At 40.0% G+C, this 16,908-nt stretch overlaps 2 protein-coding genes across 7 annotated transcripts in view; one reads left to right on the top strand and one right to left on the bottom strand.

The window, feature by feature from the left end:
• The window catches only part of LTK (leukocyte receptor tyrosine kinase), an 81,251-nt gene extending 75,094 nt beyond the window's left edge, over positions 1–6,157 (top strand). For both annotated transcript variants that reach the window (XM_090140983.1, XM_090140984.1), the window contains 5 exons: positions 1,694–1,786; positions 2,384–2,485; positions 3,947–4,081; positions 4,414–4,504; positions 5,224–6,157. In XM_090140983.1, the coding sequence (XP_089997109.1) occupies positions 1,694–1,786; positions 2,384–2,485; positions 3,947–4,081; positions 4,414–4,504; positions 5,224–5,994 (1,192 nt within the window). In that variant the 3' untranslated portion in view covers positions 5,995–6,157. The remainder of the gene's footprint in view (positions 1–1,693; positions 1,787–2,383; positions 2,486–3,946; positions 4,082–4,413; positions 4,505–5,223) is intronic.
• A 718-nt stretch (positions 6,158–6,875) lies between these two features.
• ITPKA (inositol-trisphosphate 3-kinase A) overlaps positions 6,876–16,908 on the bottom strand; it is a 41,947-nt gene continuing 31,914 nt past the window's right edge. The window contains exons 6-8 of one of the 5 annotated variants that reach the window (XR_016466877.1): positions 15,826–15,897; positions 11,653–14,952; positions 6,876–10,501 (exon numbers count right to left, since the gene is read on the bottom strand). Coding sequence is in view for 3 of the 5 variants with exons in the window: in XM_090140999.1 (XP_089997125.1) it covers positions 14,749–14,952; positions 15,826–15,897 (276 nt within the window). In the remaining 2 variants the exon portion in view is untranslated. Of the gene's footprint in view, positions 10,502–10,525; positions 14,953–15,825; positions 15,898–16,908 lie in introns of those variants that run through there. The other 4 variants (XM_090140999.1, XR_004166967.2, XM_090141000.1 and 1 more) reach the window with 4 other exon arrangements.

Genomic DNA, 16,908 nt, shown 5'->3' with positions numbered 1-16,908 from the left:
GATTGGCAGCATCACAGTTAATCACTATAGCATCATTTTAAAAAAAAGTGACAGCAGTATCCTGCATCCTCCCCCCCCACCTTGGTCTAATGAATTTATCATAAGGACCAATTTTTGCTTTGTGCTGCAAGAATTCCAATGAAAACTTACACAGCGATGCTCTTCGCAAGTATTTTTCATAAAACCAATTTTCATTACTTCACTCAGGTAGAAGTTCCCTGATTTTCTTACTATAGATCACCAAGGCTAGTTGCCATCACATAAGGTGTCTAAAATCTGTATCAACAAGCGGATGGGCCTACTCCTACTGCTCAATTTCAGGACAGAAATGGAAGAAAACATTGTTTGTCTCCTTCAACAGTAGCACATCGTTTTTCAAAAAACTCTCTGGCTCAGTTTTTACACCATTAGATCTTTTGTATAAGCAACCTGGGAACAGACTCGTTTTGTTTTAGCCAACAATTCAGCAGATCTGCATAAAAGGGATTTCATTTAGGTCTTATGTTAGTATTTGTTAGTGACATCAGTATTATTTAGAGTTCATAGATGTGGAATCCAGACAAGGCTATCAGTACAGGTGAATGGTATCCTGGAGGGAAGGATCACGTTGTAGAGATGTCACTAAGGGCCTAGTCTTGTATGTGAAGTCTTGTCATGTGAGAGTCACAGATGATAACAGGAGAAAAGGAAAAAGCTAAGCTTGAATTCCAGATCCTGTGGGAATTTTCAGGGCTGGCAGTGGGAAGAAACACGTGAGTTGTTCAAGGATTTCGTTTTTCTTGGCAGCCAACAGGACCCACACAGAGCTATGATTTTTAATGAGTCCCTTTTCAGAACATGTATTTAAAATTAATATAAACCCTTCAGCATTGGCCACGCAGTCATCCCTACCATTTGTCACAATCTAAACTTCCATCCAGCAAATGGCTGCTCGCATATGTAGCTTTGCTTGGTTCCATGGGAGGTTGCCAGAAGCAACAAAGGAACAGTTTACCAAATCTGTTTTTCAACCAAACCTACTTTTCAAGCAGTTTACTAAGACTTTTCAATTGCATCACATCTGCATTGCTGACAGAGATGCTGATATCTCTGAAAAAACTCTTGTTTTCTTTTTAGAAAGAAACATACTGGCATAATGTGGTTGATGCAGAAGAGGTTGGATCCTTACCTTGTCTGAGACTGACCCTGTTTTCTGCTTTAGTGAAAGAAGATGGTAGCGGGTAATGCTCAGAGTATACTGAGAGGAAATGGTAGAAATGTAATGCAAATGCAGTTTAATAATTACAGTTAATGAAAATGATTGTGTAGTTAGTGTAGTTTTTGTTTTCACTAAAGTTATCCTCATTTGTGTTAAGATGACTCAGCTAAGACTTGTAGGGCTGGATGTAACATTCTTTCTTTATTCCTTTAGCTAGTTAAGAGTTTAAAATTAGATAGAATTATACATTCACAGAATGGCTGAGGTTGGAAGGGCCCATATGAGATCAACTAGTCCAACCCTCCTGCTTCAAATAGGGTCACCTACAGCACACTGTTCAAGATCATCCAGTCAGGTTCTGAACTTCTCCAGAGGAGACTCCACAGCCTCCCTGGGCAGCTGTTCCAGTGTTCTGTTCCCTTCGCCATGAAGAAGTTTTCTCTTATGTGCTTTCTTTTTTTTCTTTCTTCCTTTTTTTTTTCTTTTTTCTTAAAGAGATATAGCTGCAAGGAATTGCCTTTTGACCTGTACTGGAGCAGGTCGTATAGCCAAAATCGGTGACTTTGGGATGGCCAGAGATATCTACAGGTAAGTGAAAGGCCATTTCAGTCCCATAAATTACTCGGTAATCTGTATCCATTTAAATGGTTTGAACTGCCTCATCTAATTTGAAGCAGCTGAACTGTCTATTACATTTCTGAATTTGATTTCCAGTTAACTAACTGGGGTAAACAGACTGTAAATTAACACATCTATGCCTAGTAGCAAATGCACTTAAATTGTGTCATTCCAGACTGGGCCCTAGAGAACACTGCAAATACATATGGATGCTAAACCAAACTCAGGTAAATTTATTAGACCACAAATAATCTCAAATTATAAAAATATTCATAAATGTAAATGTATGAGGTCAAGAAGATTTTCTGTATCAGTGCCTCATGCACAACTTCAGCACATTTGATCCCTTCTGCTATGCACCTAAACATCATCATTTTTCCATCTCAGTTGCAATCATGGTATAAAATACTGCTCAGATGGTACAATCCATGTTGATGATTTTTTCTTATTTGGCCCCCAGTACTGCATGCACTCTCTCCAGTTCCTGTTGCTGTGGTGATAGGATCTTTTATACATCTTAGCCTTTTGATGCTGTGTGACATTCTGCATATATTTAATCTTTCCCAGAGCAAGTTACTATCGCAAGGGAGGAAGAGCCATGCTTCCTGTCAAGTGGATGCCACCAGAAGCTTTCCTAGAAGGCATTTTTACCTCCAAAACTGATACCTGGTAATAATTATTTCCTATTAATAACCTCTGCTATTCTAATAAGGCACATTTACCGCTCAAGGAAAAAAGTCTACTCAGCAGGACCCCCTAAAGATATCAATCTCCCATGTCCTAAAATGGAAAAAGAAAAAAAAAAGTAGATATTTCCGTCTGCATTGTTAGAAGAGTGACTAAGAAATTAAGTGAAACTAAAAACTCTTGTGCAAGTGTAGGGCATAACAAATAGCCATAGATAAATGCAGAATATCATATAAGGGTAATCAAGAAATGTAAAGAGAAGACCGTTTAGAATCCTAAGTAGTCTCAGTCAAAAATGCAGACACTTCCTTCAGCTCTTAGTATCTGCTACTCAGTGCTTACTGGTGACAAGGCCTGCTCATATACTTTGTAAATGACTCCATCTATAACACACAGGATTACTCTTCTGTCCTTGGTTGTTTTTTTTTCTTTTGTATATAAAATGACAGCAGATTTAAGCAGAAGCCATTGCGTGTTGCTGAGGAAACAGTATTTATATACCGATTCTTCACGTAGCCTGATTTTTCCTTAAAATAAACACCCCCTCAACAATGACACATTTATGCAAAGGTGCTGGGGAATGGAAGCTTTCCAGTTGCTTAAGAACTCCCCTCTTCCTAAACAGTACTCTTCAATAAGCAAACTGAAATATTACCTTAAATGGCACACTGACCCAGTTTCCTGAAGTTGTTAATGCCATAAGACAAGGGATTGTGTATCAGAACGTAACTGTAAGCAGCCAGTAGTAAATATTTTGAAGGAGAGCACTACAGTTCCTATAACTTGTAACAGGCTATTGTACATAACATGTATGTACTGGAAATCTCATCCACCTTTCCATCAAATAATGACTCTTAAAATTAATGACCCTACTGAAGCCTTTGCAGATCCCTTGATTTCCCTGGGTCTACACTGTAAGAAGTTTTGAGTGTCACTGCCTAACTGACCTGTAGATGTAAAGAGAAAAGAGCAACCATATAACGATAGTGTTTACTTTTGCACTTCTAGTGAAGATCTCTAACTTGTTTTATTCTTGAGCATCCTTTTGCCAAATACCAACTCAAACATCTCAAGTCTGTCAAAGTAAGATAGGAATCTCCAAGCCAAATGTAACAGTTCTTGCTTTCACTTAGACCATGCATAGCTAAGGGTGCTTTGGCATTTTCTGTTCTAGAAATAACAAATGCAGCAGAAAGAACAAATTCAGATATTTTGATGTGTCTGCAAAGTGATTTTGGGAGCTTGAACAAGGGTTTGATTGATTGTTTTGTTGTTTTTTTCTAAATCAAAGTTGGCTCATAACCATGCTAATTGCACACTTCTGTAGTTGGCCTGCAGGTTGAAAAGGTTGGTGCTGTGTTTTTAACTACCCAACTTTGTTCCAGATTTGTGGAGCACAAACTTGGAAACCTAATCAGCATTGTTGTCTGGTTTCTGACACAGGTCCTTTGGTGTTCTTCTCTGGGAGATTTTCTCTCTAGGCTACATGCCCTATCCCTGCAAAACTAATCAGGAAGTGCTGGAATTTGTCACCAGTGGAGGAAGAATGGACCCACCAAAGAACTGTCCAGGGCCTGTGTAAGTATTTCCTCACTCTCTCAACTAGGGAACAGTGGTTATCAAAAGGGTTGGACAAAGGCAACTAGACGCCTTCCATTGGGGAATGGTGATTGTATCAAATACTATACCGGTATTATTGAGCATCTCTTGAGCCACTGCCTCTTGTACATAAGTTAGACCACTACAGAATTTGCTTTCTCTTGGGATCCAAGGATGCAGAAATGACGTGAACTTTTGCTCCACTTCTTTGAGCCATTTACCAAGTGCAGTTCTTCTGGACCCAAGCTCACATCACATTGAAACACAACTTTCACAATTATCTTTCTTAATGGATTCTCTTTCATTTTAAGGTACCGCATCATGACGCAGTGCTGGCAGCACAGCCCAGAATACCGGCCAAACTTCTCTACCATCCTGGAAAGAATCAAGTACTGCACGCAGGTATTGGCCCGCAGTAACTGTGTGGATGATAATCCCCAGAATGCCAGCCATCCAAATGCACTTTTAGTGCAGACAAGATTAAGGCTCCTCACAGGCTGATGTACTTTCCAGTGGTGGTACTGGCTCAACTGTTCTTTTCATTTGTGTTTTTATCTACCTACCTTAGCTCGCCTTCTTCAGCCCAACCAAAATCAGATGATACTGTTCCTGTGCAAGTGGTGCTTCCAGTTCACTGCTTGTTCAGTAGCAAAATGCCCTTCTTTTTGTGATAGAGAGGTATTTAGTGTCTGCAAAAGTCCACACTTTGACCTCGCCTAGTGCTGGTTGAAAGTCATGGCTGAATTGGTAATGGGGGGGTGAGGGAATATGGTAGAGCATGTTCATCATATGGTAGAATTTTACAGTTAGAGGCATGGATCTAACCTGCCTGAGAGGCAAATTATATGTTGGCAACCCTCAGCTCATATGCTGATTTCAGTGAAGCACAGCGACTGTTCAAAGGAAGTACATAAGCAAGACAACACTTTTGCATGTCCTAACAGCATGCAGTACCTAGATGACTTATGGCACCTTGTATGAGGTGCAGGAATAGTGCCCAAACCTAATGCCAGCCTCTGCCAAAAGCTTTTCTCGCATAGCTATTTCTCTGAAAATGCAGGTGTGACAGTCACCCTGGAGGCACTTGGTGTAACGCATTTCTGTGCAATCCTTTCTTCTAGGACCCTGATGTGATCAACACAGAGTTGCCCATGGAGTGTAGTCCAGCACCAGAGGATGAAGGGAACACAGTTGTGCGCCCAAATGTTTCCAGTGGGATAGTGCCTCTGTTGGTGAGTCCTTCTCTTACACCTCAGATGACACCTAAAACCCTGGATTCCCACCGTCCTGGGCAAAAACTTGTACAATGTCCACAAGAGCTACTGGTGGAGAACCTCAGCAACCGGGCTGCTCGAGGGCCCAGCCTGCCATGCCTCAGCGATTTCAGCACATCCTGGATCCAGAATTCAAACCAGAAGTTAGAATTCAGCAATCCACCAACCCACAGACTGAAGAACAAAACTAAAAACCTTTGGAATCCAACCTATGGATCATGGGTGCTAGAGAACATCAGTCACTTAAGCCCCACCTCCAAACTGAAAGCAACTCCAGAGCGAGAAGATTCAGGCTTTGATGGAAATTGCAGTTCTTCTCCTAGTTCTCGGACATCTCCAGCATCTCCAAGTCAAAGCAACTGCCCTCACTTAGATATTGGTGGGATTGAACTGGTGAAACTCCAGACTTTCCCCTGTGGTAATGTAAATTATGCATATGATGATCTGTGCTATGGCACTGATCACCCACCATCAGTTTTGACAGGGGTCAGAGCAGCTGTGCTAAGGAGCTCCAGTCTGCATACAGATGAGAAACCTTTTTATAAAACAGATAAAGCTGCAAGAGAGAGGGACTCCGGTCTGTCTTTGTCAGATGATCTGAGTGTTACACCAGTATAACAGAAAAGATTCCTCCAAAGATCAGAGAATGTGTTTCTGGAAGGGCAAACTTGAACTGCTTCCTATTTCACGTATTTCCTCCATGTAAGTTCCTTTAGAGGGGTGATGTTTCAACATGAGGGGTGATGTTTCGACATCAGCAATGATCTTCTTCCTCCTTCTACGTGCCGGATCCCCAGATCATTACAGACAGTTGCATTTCTACTTCTGTCCACCGAATGTGTTCCATTGGACCAACTTAGTTGTAGAGAACAACAGCATTGCTGCTCTGAGTCAGCATACAGTACCTAACAAAAGACCTCTTTTTCAATCAGCTCAGGTGAAAAGAAATAGACTTACCATCCAACCATAGTGCTTGGATGGAAATAATGACCAACATAGGCTGCTCTTCTTTCTGACCTAAGAAACCAAAAATGCATGCTGTGCCAGCAGTGAACAACTTGTGAAGACCTGCTGGATTTCCTTGAGCTTTTTACGGTCCTGAAGACTTGCCTAATGATGCTCACATAGTGACAGGAAAGTAGATGAATAGCAGCCACATTTTCATCTGTTTAATAGCAGACCCTTTGAAAAACATGAAGTAACTGCTTAAATTGGAAGCAGCAAGAAGTATGAAAAAAATCCAGGATCCTCTGAGCATGCATTTTGAAAACAAGCAATGAAGAGGAAAACAAATTTACGATTGAAAAAAAAAATAGATGGTGAAACTGATGGTATCTCTTTGAATAACAAGGAAAATGTGCTGCTTGCCTCATGGTGTTGTGTTCTTCACAGCTCCTGGTGTGGAAGGGCAGGTGGCTTTCCAAGAAAGAGTGAGCTGACAGGGGTGATGGGAAATGGACTGTCTTCATCTTTTAATGGACTTTATTTGGGATGGACTTCGTTTTTGTAAGTATTTTGATACATGGCAGTAATTTCCTGTGCTATGTTGATAAGCATTACTGATGTTCTAAGGTAATGGTAGAATTTGGTAGGCTGCAGCTGGTTGCAATTTTTATATATACTCCTTTGAAGTAGAAACAGAGTAATGCAAGGGAGCAGAGTGTAGACAACCTGCTTAATACAGACATCACCTTACAATGCCCCTTTTACAGCAAGGCAAAATAGCTCAGGCCACTTAAGAAAGCTATAACTGTGACTTGGCTTCACATACAGATTGTCATTCTCTTTAACCTTTCAAGCATACAAGCTGGTTAATGTAGTTGGTTTTTTGAAAGATTATTTCTAGGCTATTTTCTGTTATTTAGGGTCTAAACAGATGTTTACTGGTTAAAGCCTGGAGCCTGGAAAAGTAAGTAACTTGGTTTAAACCTGAGCAGTCTCAGAAGCATTTTGTCCCTGTCCCACTCTTGTACTGTGCATAACCAACTTGCAGTGGCAAACTACATGCTGCCTTTACATGTAATCAAGTTGTATGCCATGATGTTGGCTATAGATTCCATCTTGTTCTCTTCCAAAAGAGGTGCCCCAGTACAAACTACACATATAGGGATTAGCTGTATGCTTACAGTCTAAAGATGTGGGTTAGCAGGATAGAGATTGCTTTGAAGACAAACTTCATTTCCTCTGTCACTGAGGGCTGGATACTGCTGATATGTCGTACTGAATAGCACAGAGTGGAGAGTCTGAATCCATCCTTTGTCAGTGAAGTGCTTCTTCAGTTCAGGTTTAATGCTTTGCTTATCTGGCTTTGTACTTGTTCCCAGCTTCCTGTAGTCTTAGACCTTAAGCTTCAGAATGAGTAGTTTTATATATTCTGGTTTCCAGATCTTACTGATGATGATGATGATCCTTTTAGCAGTGAGCTGTATAGCATGAAAAAAATTCCAAATCCATGTTGTGAGGTTACAAGTGCTTTTAGCCCATTGTCTGTCCTACCTTGTGTCCAGGAACTGCTACAGCCAGGTAAGATGAGGTAGAGTTAGCAGGAAATTATGGTACTCGTCCTTCTCCTTGCAGATGCTAACATTTCTGGTTAAGTCGCAGGCAGCCCACCTCTACAACCTGCTTGTCAAGAATAAACAGACCTAATCTTGGCTAGCTGGATTAACAGCAGCTCATCTATATACAATAATGCTAGCATTCCAGTGAGAAGCAGGCGGGGGATCCCTGCTGAGCTCACTTTGAGCTACCGTTGTTTTTCACATACGCAGCATGTGCTTCAACTTCATTCATGAATTTAGAGAAGCAAATATTGATAAAACTACATAAGACATTGAAAAATAAAGTGAGAAAAGTAAAGTGAGAGCAGAGTAAAGTTGGTACTATAGTTTCCACTACTTACCAGTGCTACAGGTGGTCTTGCATGCAGCTCTCTCTTAATTTATTCATAAAATGTAAGCAAGTTCATCAGTCTAGCACTTTGGACAACACAGATGTTTTCAACGAATAGTTAAGTCATATTTATATATACAGAAAGAACAGGGAAAAAGCTCCACTGAACTACAGTAAACCTCCATCAAGCCCAATATCTTATCTCTATGAGTGACCAATAGCAGGGTGTTGAAGGGCACTTGTAAGAGTAGAATAAGCATGCAGTGATTATCTCTTACATGAACATTGCTAGTTTACAACAGCATGTAGCTCAGGGTGTACTGAGTCAGATGTCTCCTAACAAGACAGAACGTGGATCTGTGCAGACCAAATAGGCACTAAAAGAATTGTCTGAGAACTTTAAGCATCTGCATTAGCAACGTGCTTTTTATGTGTGTTCTTACCTCCCTCAAGTAGAAATAAAGGTAAGCAAACTTCTGTCAACACAGACACCACCATTCTCTGATCTGTAATAGCTTTTCTGCGTGTATCTGATCTCTTAGATGCTTTTCAAAAACCTCATAGTAAAGATTTTTTTAAATGACAATACAGGAGGAAATAATGCTAATACTGCTCCTACTGTGATGCAATATGCTGTCCAAAACAGGTTATCTAAAAAGAAAAATAACTCTAAATAATGTATACTACAACCAAGCACTAATTCCTACAATTCTTAGACTGTTAATACAACGACAGATTTCACAGTGTCCAAATTTTACCATTTCAAAATACCATTTACTTGAAATAGTCTTTTAAGGAGATGCGCATAGTGCAAAATGAATGAGTTTAACCCATACTGTCAAAATTAGATTACTTGGGCAACTAAAGCCCAAAAAAATGATTTTGTTATGGAGAGGAATGACTTGAGCTGGAGACTAGCATTATTTAGTCATGTAATCCACATGGAAAGTCTTCCAACAGCTCCCCAGTGAAGAATCTGCCCTGTATAGGTATCTATAAATTGTTCTTCCCATTGAGTGTCTACATTTTAACAAAGACTATCTATCTACCACCTCAGTTTTAGATGTGTGTATATAGAGATGGTTTTTTTTTCTTCTGGATTCTGCATTAGTACTTTATGTTCCTTCATGCAGCCTCACACCTACATTTTAAGAGGACTGTAATAACAAAAGATGAAATAATGCGAATTTCAATTTGTCTTTTTTTTCTTTTCACATTCGTTGATATTCTTGTTATCTTTTCTCTCCTCTACTTCAAGAGTTTTGCATCTTCATTTTCCCTTTAAACAGACAGAATTTTTAACTGTGCACAGATTTAAGGTTTCCACTTACATCAACCCTTTTCCCCAGGTAAGTTCTCCACTTACTTGCCAGTGGGCTGGTGTACACTGAGACAGTTTCACAGATATAATTACATAGATATGGGCTTTTGCACGTATAACTTATTCCACCTCCAATACCCTCCTACTACCTTACCTGAAACAGAACTCTACTGCTGGGAATATGGTTTTCCCCAAAGTATGTGCATCTCTGCAGCAGCGTGAGCCAGGGATCACTCTTCAAACTGCTGAGCAGCAGTGCTATGCCAGATGAGTTTTCTCCTGCAGCTGTGGCATTGCTCTTCCTGCTCCTAGCTGGAGCAATCTGATGCAGAGACCTTAGGCATGACATCACTAACATCTGCTAGTCTCATCACACAACACTTTTGTTTAATTGAACCAGTTCTGATTTGTTGTTACCTCTGAACACGGCAGCACTTCTTGTCAACTTACCTTTTTGGGTGACTACTGTGCATAAGTAGATGACAAGCCTGCTTCTATGCAATTTCAAGTTGGACAAATGTATACTATATATTTGCAACACAAAATAAAGAGATGCTAATGCTGACTACTTGTTTTCCTCTGTGTTAAATACAGTTTGCACACAGGTAAGAGGACACCATCTTGCTTGAGAAAGGTTGCCAGTTGTGGAGGACTGACTCCAGGAACAGAGCACTGTTTATCCCCTACTACCACAAAAGACAGCCTTGTGGAAACAGTTAACTGCTCTGTGTGCAAAGTACATCTTAACGCATTATTTTTTAATATGCTGTAAGAATTGGATTTTCGAGAGATAACTTACTTCTAAGAAAGCCTTCAAACTTCGCATGGTGTTGGGAACAAAGCTGCAATGTCAGCTTCCAGATGTCTCAGAACCAGTTTTATTTCAGGAAATAGTAGGTTCTAAGCCTAAAACTGCAAGAAACACTGAAATAATAAGGTTTTGTCTCTAGCATTGGGAAGCTCTTTAAGAAAATATTATTCTTCTGTGACCAAATCACCACGGATGCCCTTTTTTCCTTCAGTCTCATGTATTTATTAGCATACACACTTAAGAGTAACAAACACTCAGCCAATACAGTCAAAAGTGACCACAGTCAGCATTGCATTGTAGTGTTCAGAACAGAAGCACTGTTGACAATACAGGTCATTTGATCTCAGTACTGTAAGAATAACAAAAAATAATGACACCAATACAAAAAAAAAAAGCAAGAGCCCTGTGAGATACTCACGAGTTTAGTCCAAATCCCATTGAAATCTTTCCCTATCATCAGAACTGAATCGTAATCAGATGTTAAGTGAATATTCCACGTGCAAAATACAGAGGCATTTTAATTAGCATCACTTTGGTTAAACTTAATCCAAATGTATATCCATGGGGAACCTTAATGCCTATCATTTTTAAACTCATCCAATATGCTTCTTTATGTACTTCTTTTTATGTTGTACCTTCCACCAAAGAACCTCAAGGCATCTTGCAGGCAAAAATGAAGTACAGCCTCATACCATTCTGTGAGGTATGAGTAGTATTACTACTATTACTAGTACTATTAATAGTATTAATAGTACTAGTACTATTACCATCTGTAAAACAGGAACAAAACTGAGGCCGAGGATAGCTGCCCAAGGCCAAAACACAAGTCACTGTCAAAGCTGGGGAAGAGAAGTCCTATTGCTAGATTCACACTGAACTCTGCTGCATCTATCTAGTGAGCTTAATGACCTTGGTGCCTAACTCAGAGGTTAGCTGCTCCATGCCTGGACAAGCTATCTTCTCATGTTGTGGAAACACACGTGATTTCATTGTCTCCAAAGTGAGGGACTATCCCAGCAGAAGCATTTAAAGAACTGTGTTCCGGACTTGTACGTGAGCAAGTGCCTTGGTTATCCTGCATCAGCTCTTATATGGCAAATGCCTGTGATGTTGATCTCATACAAATGTAAGCTTGTTCAAGGCAACTGACTCCATAGCAAAAGAAAGGTATCTGCTTCCTCACGGTAGCACGTGAATGTACACAAAGAGCCACTCAGGGACTTCTGATGTGAATCAAGGTTATCTAACTTACCCTGTGATCATTTGCTCATGATCTCACAGCCTCCAGTCCCTGAGAGCTCCAGTCCTCACATTTGCAGTCCTATACTTGCCATTTGCTAATGAAAAGCTCCCTCCTTTGCACCTTTCCTGTAACAGCAGCATAATATTAGATTGTGGTTTCTTCCTTTCTAGCTCTTTGATAAGCCAAAGAGTAATTTTAAAACAAACTTACTAGAACTATTTAGCATCTAGAATGAATTTCCAGAATAAGGAAACAAGGACTGCTATAGCTGAGGTTTTCCTTCTCCCCTCTCCCACCCCCATCTTCTCACCTACTGCACAGCCCTGAAGAGGTTCCCTTGTTATCTCCAAGATGAGGGTCTACAAACCACCCTCGGAGGTGCTAGCAGCAATCAGGTTTCTGAAGTACTGCTACCACATTGCTTCTACTTCTTTAAAACAAGACATGAATTCTAAAAGTTCATGACACATTCTCAAGTGACGCTGGAGTATCAGCTAACTTTTACCTCCTAAATCCACCCCCATCCAGAAAATAACACACTGATGCAAAAGGTTCACATATGTTAACAGAAAAAAGCATTATGAAAGTTAATTAGGCAAAACACTAATTAATTGTATCACCCTGTCTCATTATACTTTATTTAACCTTTTCCAGTTCTGTCTGTTTTTGGTTGTTTTTTCCCTAAATCCCTGAAACTGCAGTCTTAGAGAAAATGCCTTGTTATTAAAGGTAGTCCTGTGAGATTTATTTACTCCTTTTTTCTCCTTAAGCATTGCTAGCTGATAGTTTACCTGTTGGCTGCAGAAAAAGAGGAGGACTTTTTCTTAATTAAAAAATAGTATAAAAATCACCACAGATTAATTTGTCATCTCATAGCAATTCCAAAGTTAGAAGGCATCAGAAATTATAACATGCAAGTTCAATACTGGAAGCTCACCACAACTTTAAAAAAAAAAAAAAAAGCTTAAACTCTTTGAAACAGCTAATAAAACCTCTGGGGAAAAAAAAAAAAAAACAATGGAAAATTCATTAGCATACTATCACAAAAATAAATTGAGAAGGACTGTAGAAGGCCACAGAAGAAGTCTGAATTTGCAGTGAACTGCAAAAATAATTATCAGTTTCAAACAACCTCTGTTTGACAACAAAATGTCTCCACACCTCACTTTTTCCCACAGGATACCCATTCAATGTCCTCTAATCTTTAGGGCACAACTGCATTTTTAATACTGCTGTTTTGTTTAGAGATGATGAATAAGTTCTCAAATCTGATCTCATAGTACAAGAGTCTGTTATCAGAAGTAACTCTTTGATTTCCCTATGATTCAAATTATAAACGTTACAGATGCATTTCATTCCAGAGCTACTCTCTACAGGACTTTTGCTCATGGTCACAGTTAGTTATTCTTGAAAAAGCTGCTCCCCAAAGCACCGAGTTACCTTCATCTATCCTGAAGTTCTTGAAATCTCTTCTGTGCACAGGACACTCACAAGAGACAGCAATTTCTGATCAATGTGCATTACCAGCTCAAGATGTTAAAAGTGAATTAATCAAACACTAATCTAAGTCATGTCCTCATTTTGGCAACTGCATCAACATATATTTATATTAAAGCCTGGAACGTAAGTGAACAGGTGAATACTGATGGTCTTTATATCCTGTTATATTTATAGAACTGCTAAAGTGACAAGAGGCAACCAACAGAGGTGATGTATGAAGCCATTATAAGAAGTATCACTTCAGTCTTTCTTGATTTTAATCTAAACACTGTGAATCACTGTGAATTTTCTGTGGCTGTGCCACAGCAGAAAAGAGTAAACCAAAACCAAAAGTGGTCCTGTGATTCCAGACAGGGATTAAGGGATGTGATATATTGATATTCCTTCCCCCAAACTGCCCTGAGTTAACAGCTGATATACTGGAGGGGGAATGTCTAGGAATTATAATTAGTGTAATGCTGTGGATGCAGGAACTTTACTTTCCTGATTGCTGCACTATACACTTTTATATAAAAGTACTTATTTAAGTCTACACACTTCAGTGGCAGCATTGTACTTGGGAATAGGAGCATGGTCAAGAAATCACCTCTTTCATGTGCATCAGAAGACAGTCAAACTATAATCTTAAAAGATCACATTGGTTACTGGCTACTAGTGTGTGCATGTATTTGCATGTGTACAGTGGTTTTATGTTAAAAATGAGCAAGCCTTGAAAAACCCCCTTAGTTCCCCAGTCTGAGTGCTAGAGTGCAATCACTGATTTTCACAGCTGTAGTTCAGCTGCAAGAGGCCAAACCTGCCAAGCTAGGCGCTTTTCCAACAGCCCACCCAGTTTGAAAAGTCAAATATTTCTGGAGACAACAAGCTGCTACTCTCTCCCTGGACTATCTGTTATCTCCTGAGAGGCTACATAAAAAAGCAAAGGCTGCTCTTGGACAGAAGTGAATTGAGGCTAAGGTGGGGATGAGGAGGACTAATCAACAACAGTTACCATATACAGCCACTACAACTGCTGTCTCACTTTACTCCAGGATTCTCCTGATTATCATCGATTTCCACCTTGAGTACACCCATAACATAAGGCAGCAGCTGTTGTTAGTCCAACCTATAGTTTACACAGGAGCAAGAAGACTTGGAATTAGGGTGAAAGAAAAGAAACACTCCTGCTCATTTCAAAACTATCCAGTTCCCTGAAAAATTGTTATTCCTCCCCTGAATTCCCAAGCACTTGCTCTGGATCACTGAGAGGTGATCTGGAAGTCCCATCAGTTTACCAGAAATCAGAATCATTCTGCTTTACCATACAGACCTCTTGACTCATGCTGGTGTGATTCCTGAGTATGGAGATCTTGATTCTCTGAGGACCAGTCTTATGTTAGGCTGGTGCAATGCAGACCAATCCGGAGTTAGTTATTTAGGTTCACAGAGGGCTGACGCAAAGTCATTTTGATAACTAGCTGCTGGGTTCTGGATGTAGTTCCCTCTGCACTGTGATGACCTCAGGAGTCTGAAGGGAGCGAGTTACAGCAGTTTCCTTCTGAGTGATCTCAGTAGAGAAGAAAGTTAGTTACAAAGCAGCCCTGTAAGTTTTGTGCCACTTACAACTCATCTTTCCGTGATGCTTTCCAAGATGCGAATCAAATTGTCCAGTCCCAACAAGTAGCCATCTTCCCTGTTGCCTTCTTGCCAGGGGATCCTATGATCCAGCGTCTGCCCATCAGGGAGAAGGGTGGTCTTCCCAAAATCAATCAGCCACACATTGGCATTCCCACTGCCATCATGTACAAAAAGTAGTGAACTACCAACGACCTGGAATGCAGATTGAGATGATGTTAAAAGCGTATCTTTAAGTCTCCTCTTATCACTTACGCCTCCCACTGAGACGACAGCCTTCTCACCTGAGACCCAACAGTCTTTATGGCCACTCTGCTTGCATATTTACAACTTGTATGCATTCTTTATATAACTAAATCAATCAGTAACATATAAATGGGCAGCTAGCTGAGAAAAGGGACCCATCAGACAGAGGGAAGAAAAGTAGTTCACCAGCCCACTTGGCAGCTGGTCTCAATTCAAGCAATGCCGCAAATGCCAGTAACTATTTTCAAATAAAGACTATAACCTATGATTAACAAAATCACCTCCAGTGACAAGTGGAAATTAACAAGGTAAAATAAAATGTCTGACCTCAAAATCTTGAGCTGTAATAAGCAGAACTTAAAATGCCAATGATGCCCTCTCTACAGAAAAGCATAGAAGGAGAATGTATATAGCAGAATTATACAGATTCAACACAAATCCAGTATTTTGATAAAGACTTGATCGTCTAAACACAAGTGGATTCTATCGTACCAGATGCAAGCTTCCACATTACCACTTCCCTTTAAAGGTTCCACTGTAACAAACTGAGATTAGAGAAAATGACAGGAAACTGATACTACTAAACTATTCTTGACAGTGGCCCAGAGCTCAATGTGTTGGTATGTTATAAAGATGAGAGGATCCATTATTCTTAAAGATCTATTATTCCTGTATCCTTGTGACAAAGGCTTTGTGTTACCTGTACTGTTTTCTTCTACCACAAACTCCTTTCTAATAATAGAGTAGGCAATTCCGAAGTACATGTGAATGACCAAAAGCAGCAGCACTACACCTTCACAAAGCATTATACTCACTGCTCACCTCATGTCGCTTGAAGAAGTCTGAGGATTCAAGAATGATATGAATTTCCTGCAGACGCTTGAGGTATTTTTTCTGGAGGGTGACAACAGAAAAAAGAAAACAGAAACAGGCAAAGAATGAATGAAGATATTCTGCTTACAAGAACCAATATAACAAAGAGTTAATTTTAGATTAGAAGTCTTTCAAAACAGAGCCGTCATTTGAAAGTCGATCTGAAAATACACTTCAACAGGCTTCTACTGCAAAAAAATAGAGTTCCTCTGCTGCATGCATTACACCAAGCATACTTATCTGTCTTGCTTTGGATGCAATAATACAGTCTGCTCTGCAGCCAAATGCTAAATGCTTCTTTTATTTTTCCCTCTTTTTTATATTTTTTCCAAAGAAAATAGAAGTTTCAAGCAATGAAGAATCTTTCAGTTCACCACAGCGGAAAGAGAATGAGCTGGTGTTAGAGGGACAAGGAAGCTCTAAACATACAAGGGGAGGAAAATCAACACACAAAACTCTAGTATGCATTTTTAATGCTGTCCTGTATTACCAAGCACACTGCTCCTGGGTGGTTAATCTTTCCTCATAATAGCTTCTACACTGCAACAAAATGCTATGGCAGCCTTTGAAGTTCTGAAGACAAGAGAGACACGTTATGACATCTACCACATGCCTGCTATGCATGCTTCCTCTGAAAAACCATGAAGTAGCGTACAGGAATTGCTCTCTGAGGCAAGTCTCACACATAAGAAGAGCCAGCCACCAATCTCACTTCCCATTCACATGCTCTGTTTTTCTTCTCTCTAGAACAAATTCCCTAATCACAGGTTTTCTGCCAACACAATCCTTGCTCATAAATCATCATCTTTCTGATATGTCTTACACTTATGGTGGAGACTGGTGGCAAGTCACAAGTTTGATTTTTGGCTAGCATGAGAAACCTGAGGAACTCATGGCAAGAGCTGCCAAAACAGGTCTCAGTCAACCACTACTCACTGCCCTCTGTCTTCATGTCCAGCCCATCTGCTCAGTGGGACAGGAAGTCCAATCCTGTTCTTTCTTGGCAGTTTAATCCACCTTTCTCGTACCAGA

The sequence above is a fragment of the Phasianus colchicus genome, chromosome 5, assembly GCF_987193195.1.
Source record: "Phasianus colchicus chromosome 5, bPhaCol1.hap1.1, whole genome shotgun sequence".
Classification (NCBI taxonomy): Eukaryota; Metazoa; Chordata; class Aves; order Galliformes; family Phasianidae; genus Phasianus; species Phasianus colchicus.
The sequence above is the reverse complement of the archived record's forward strand: the minus strand, read 5'-3'. Positions and strand labels throughout refer to the sequence as shown.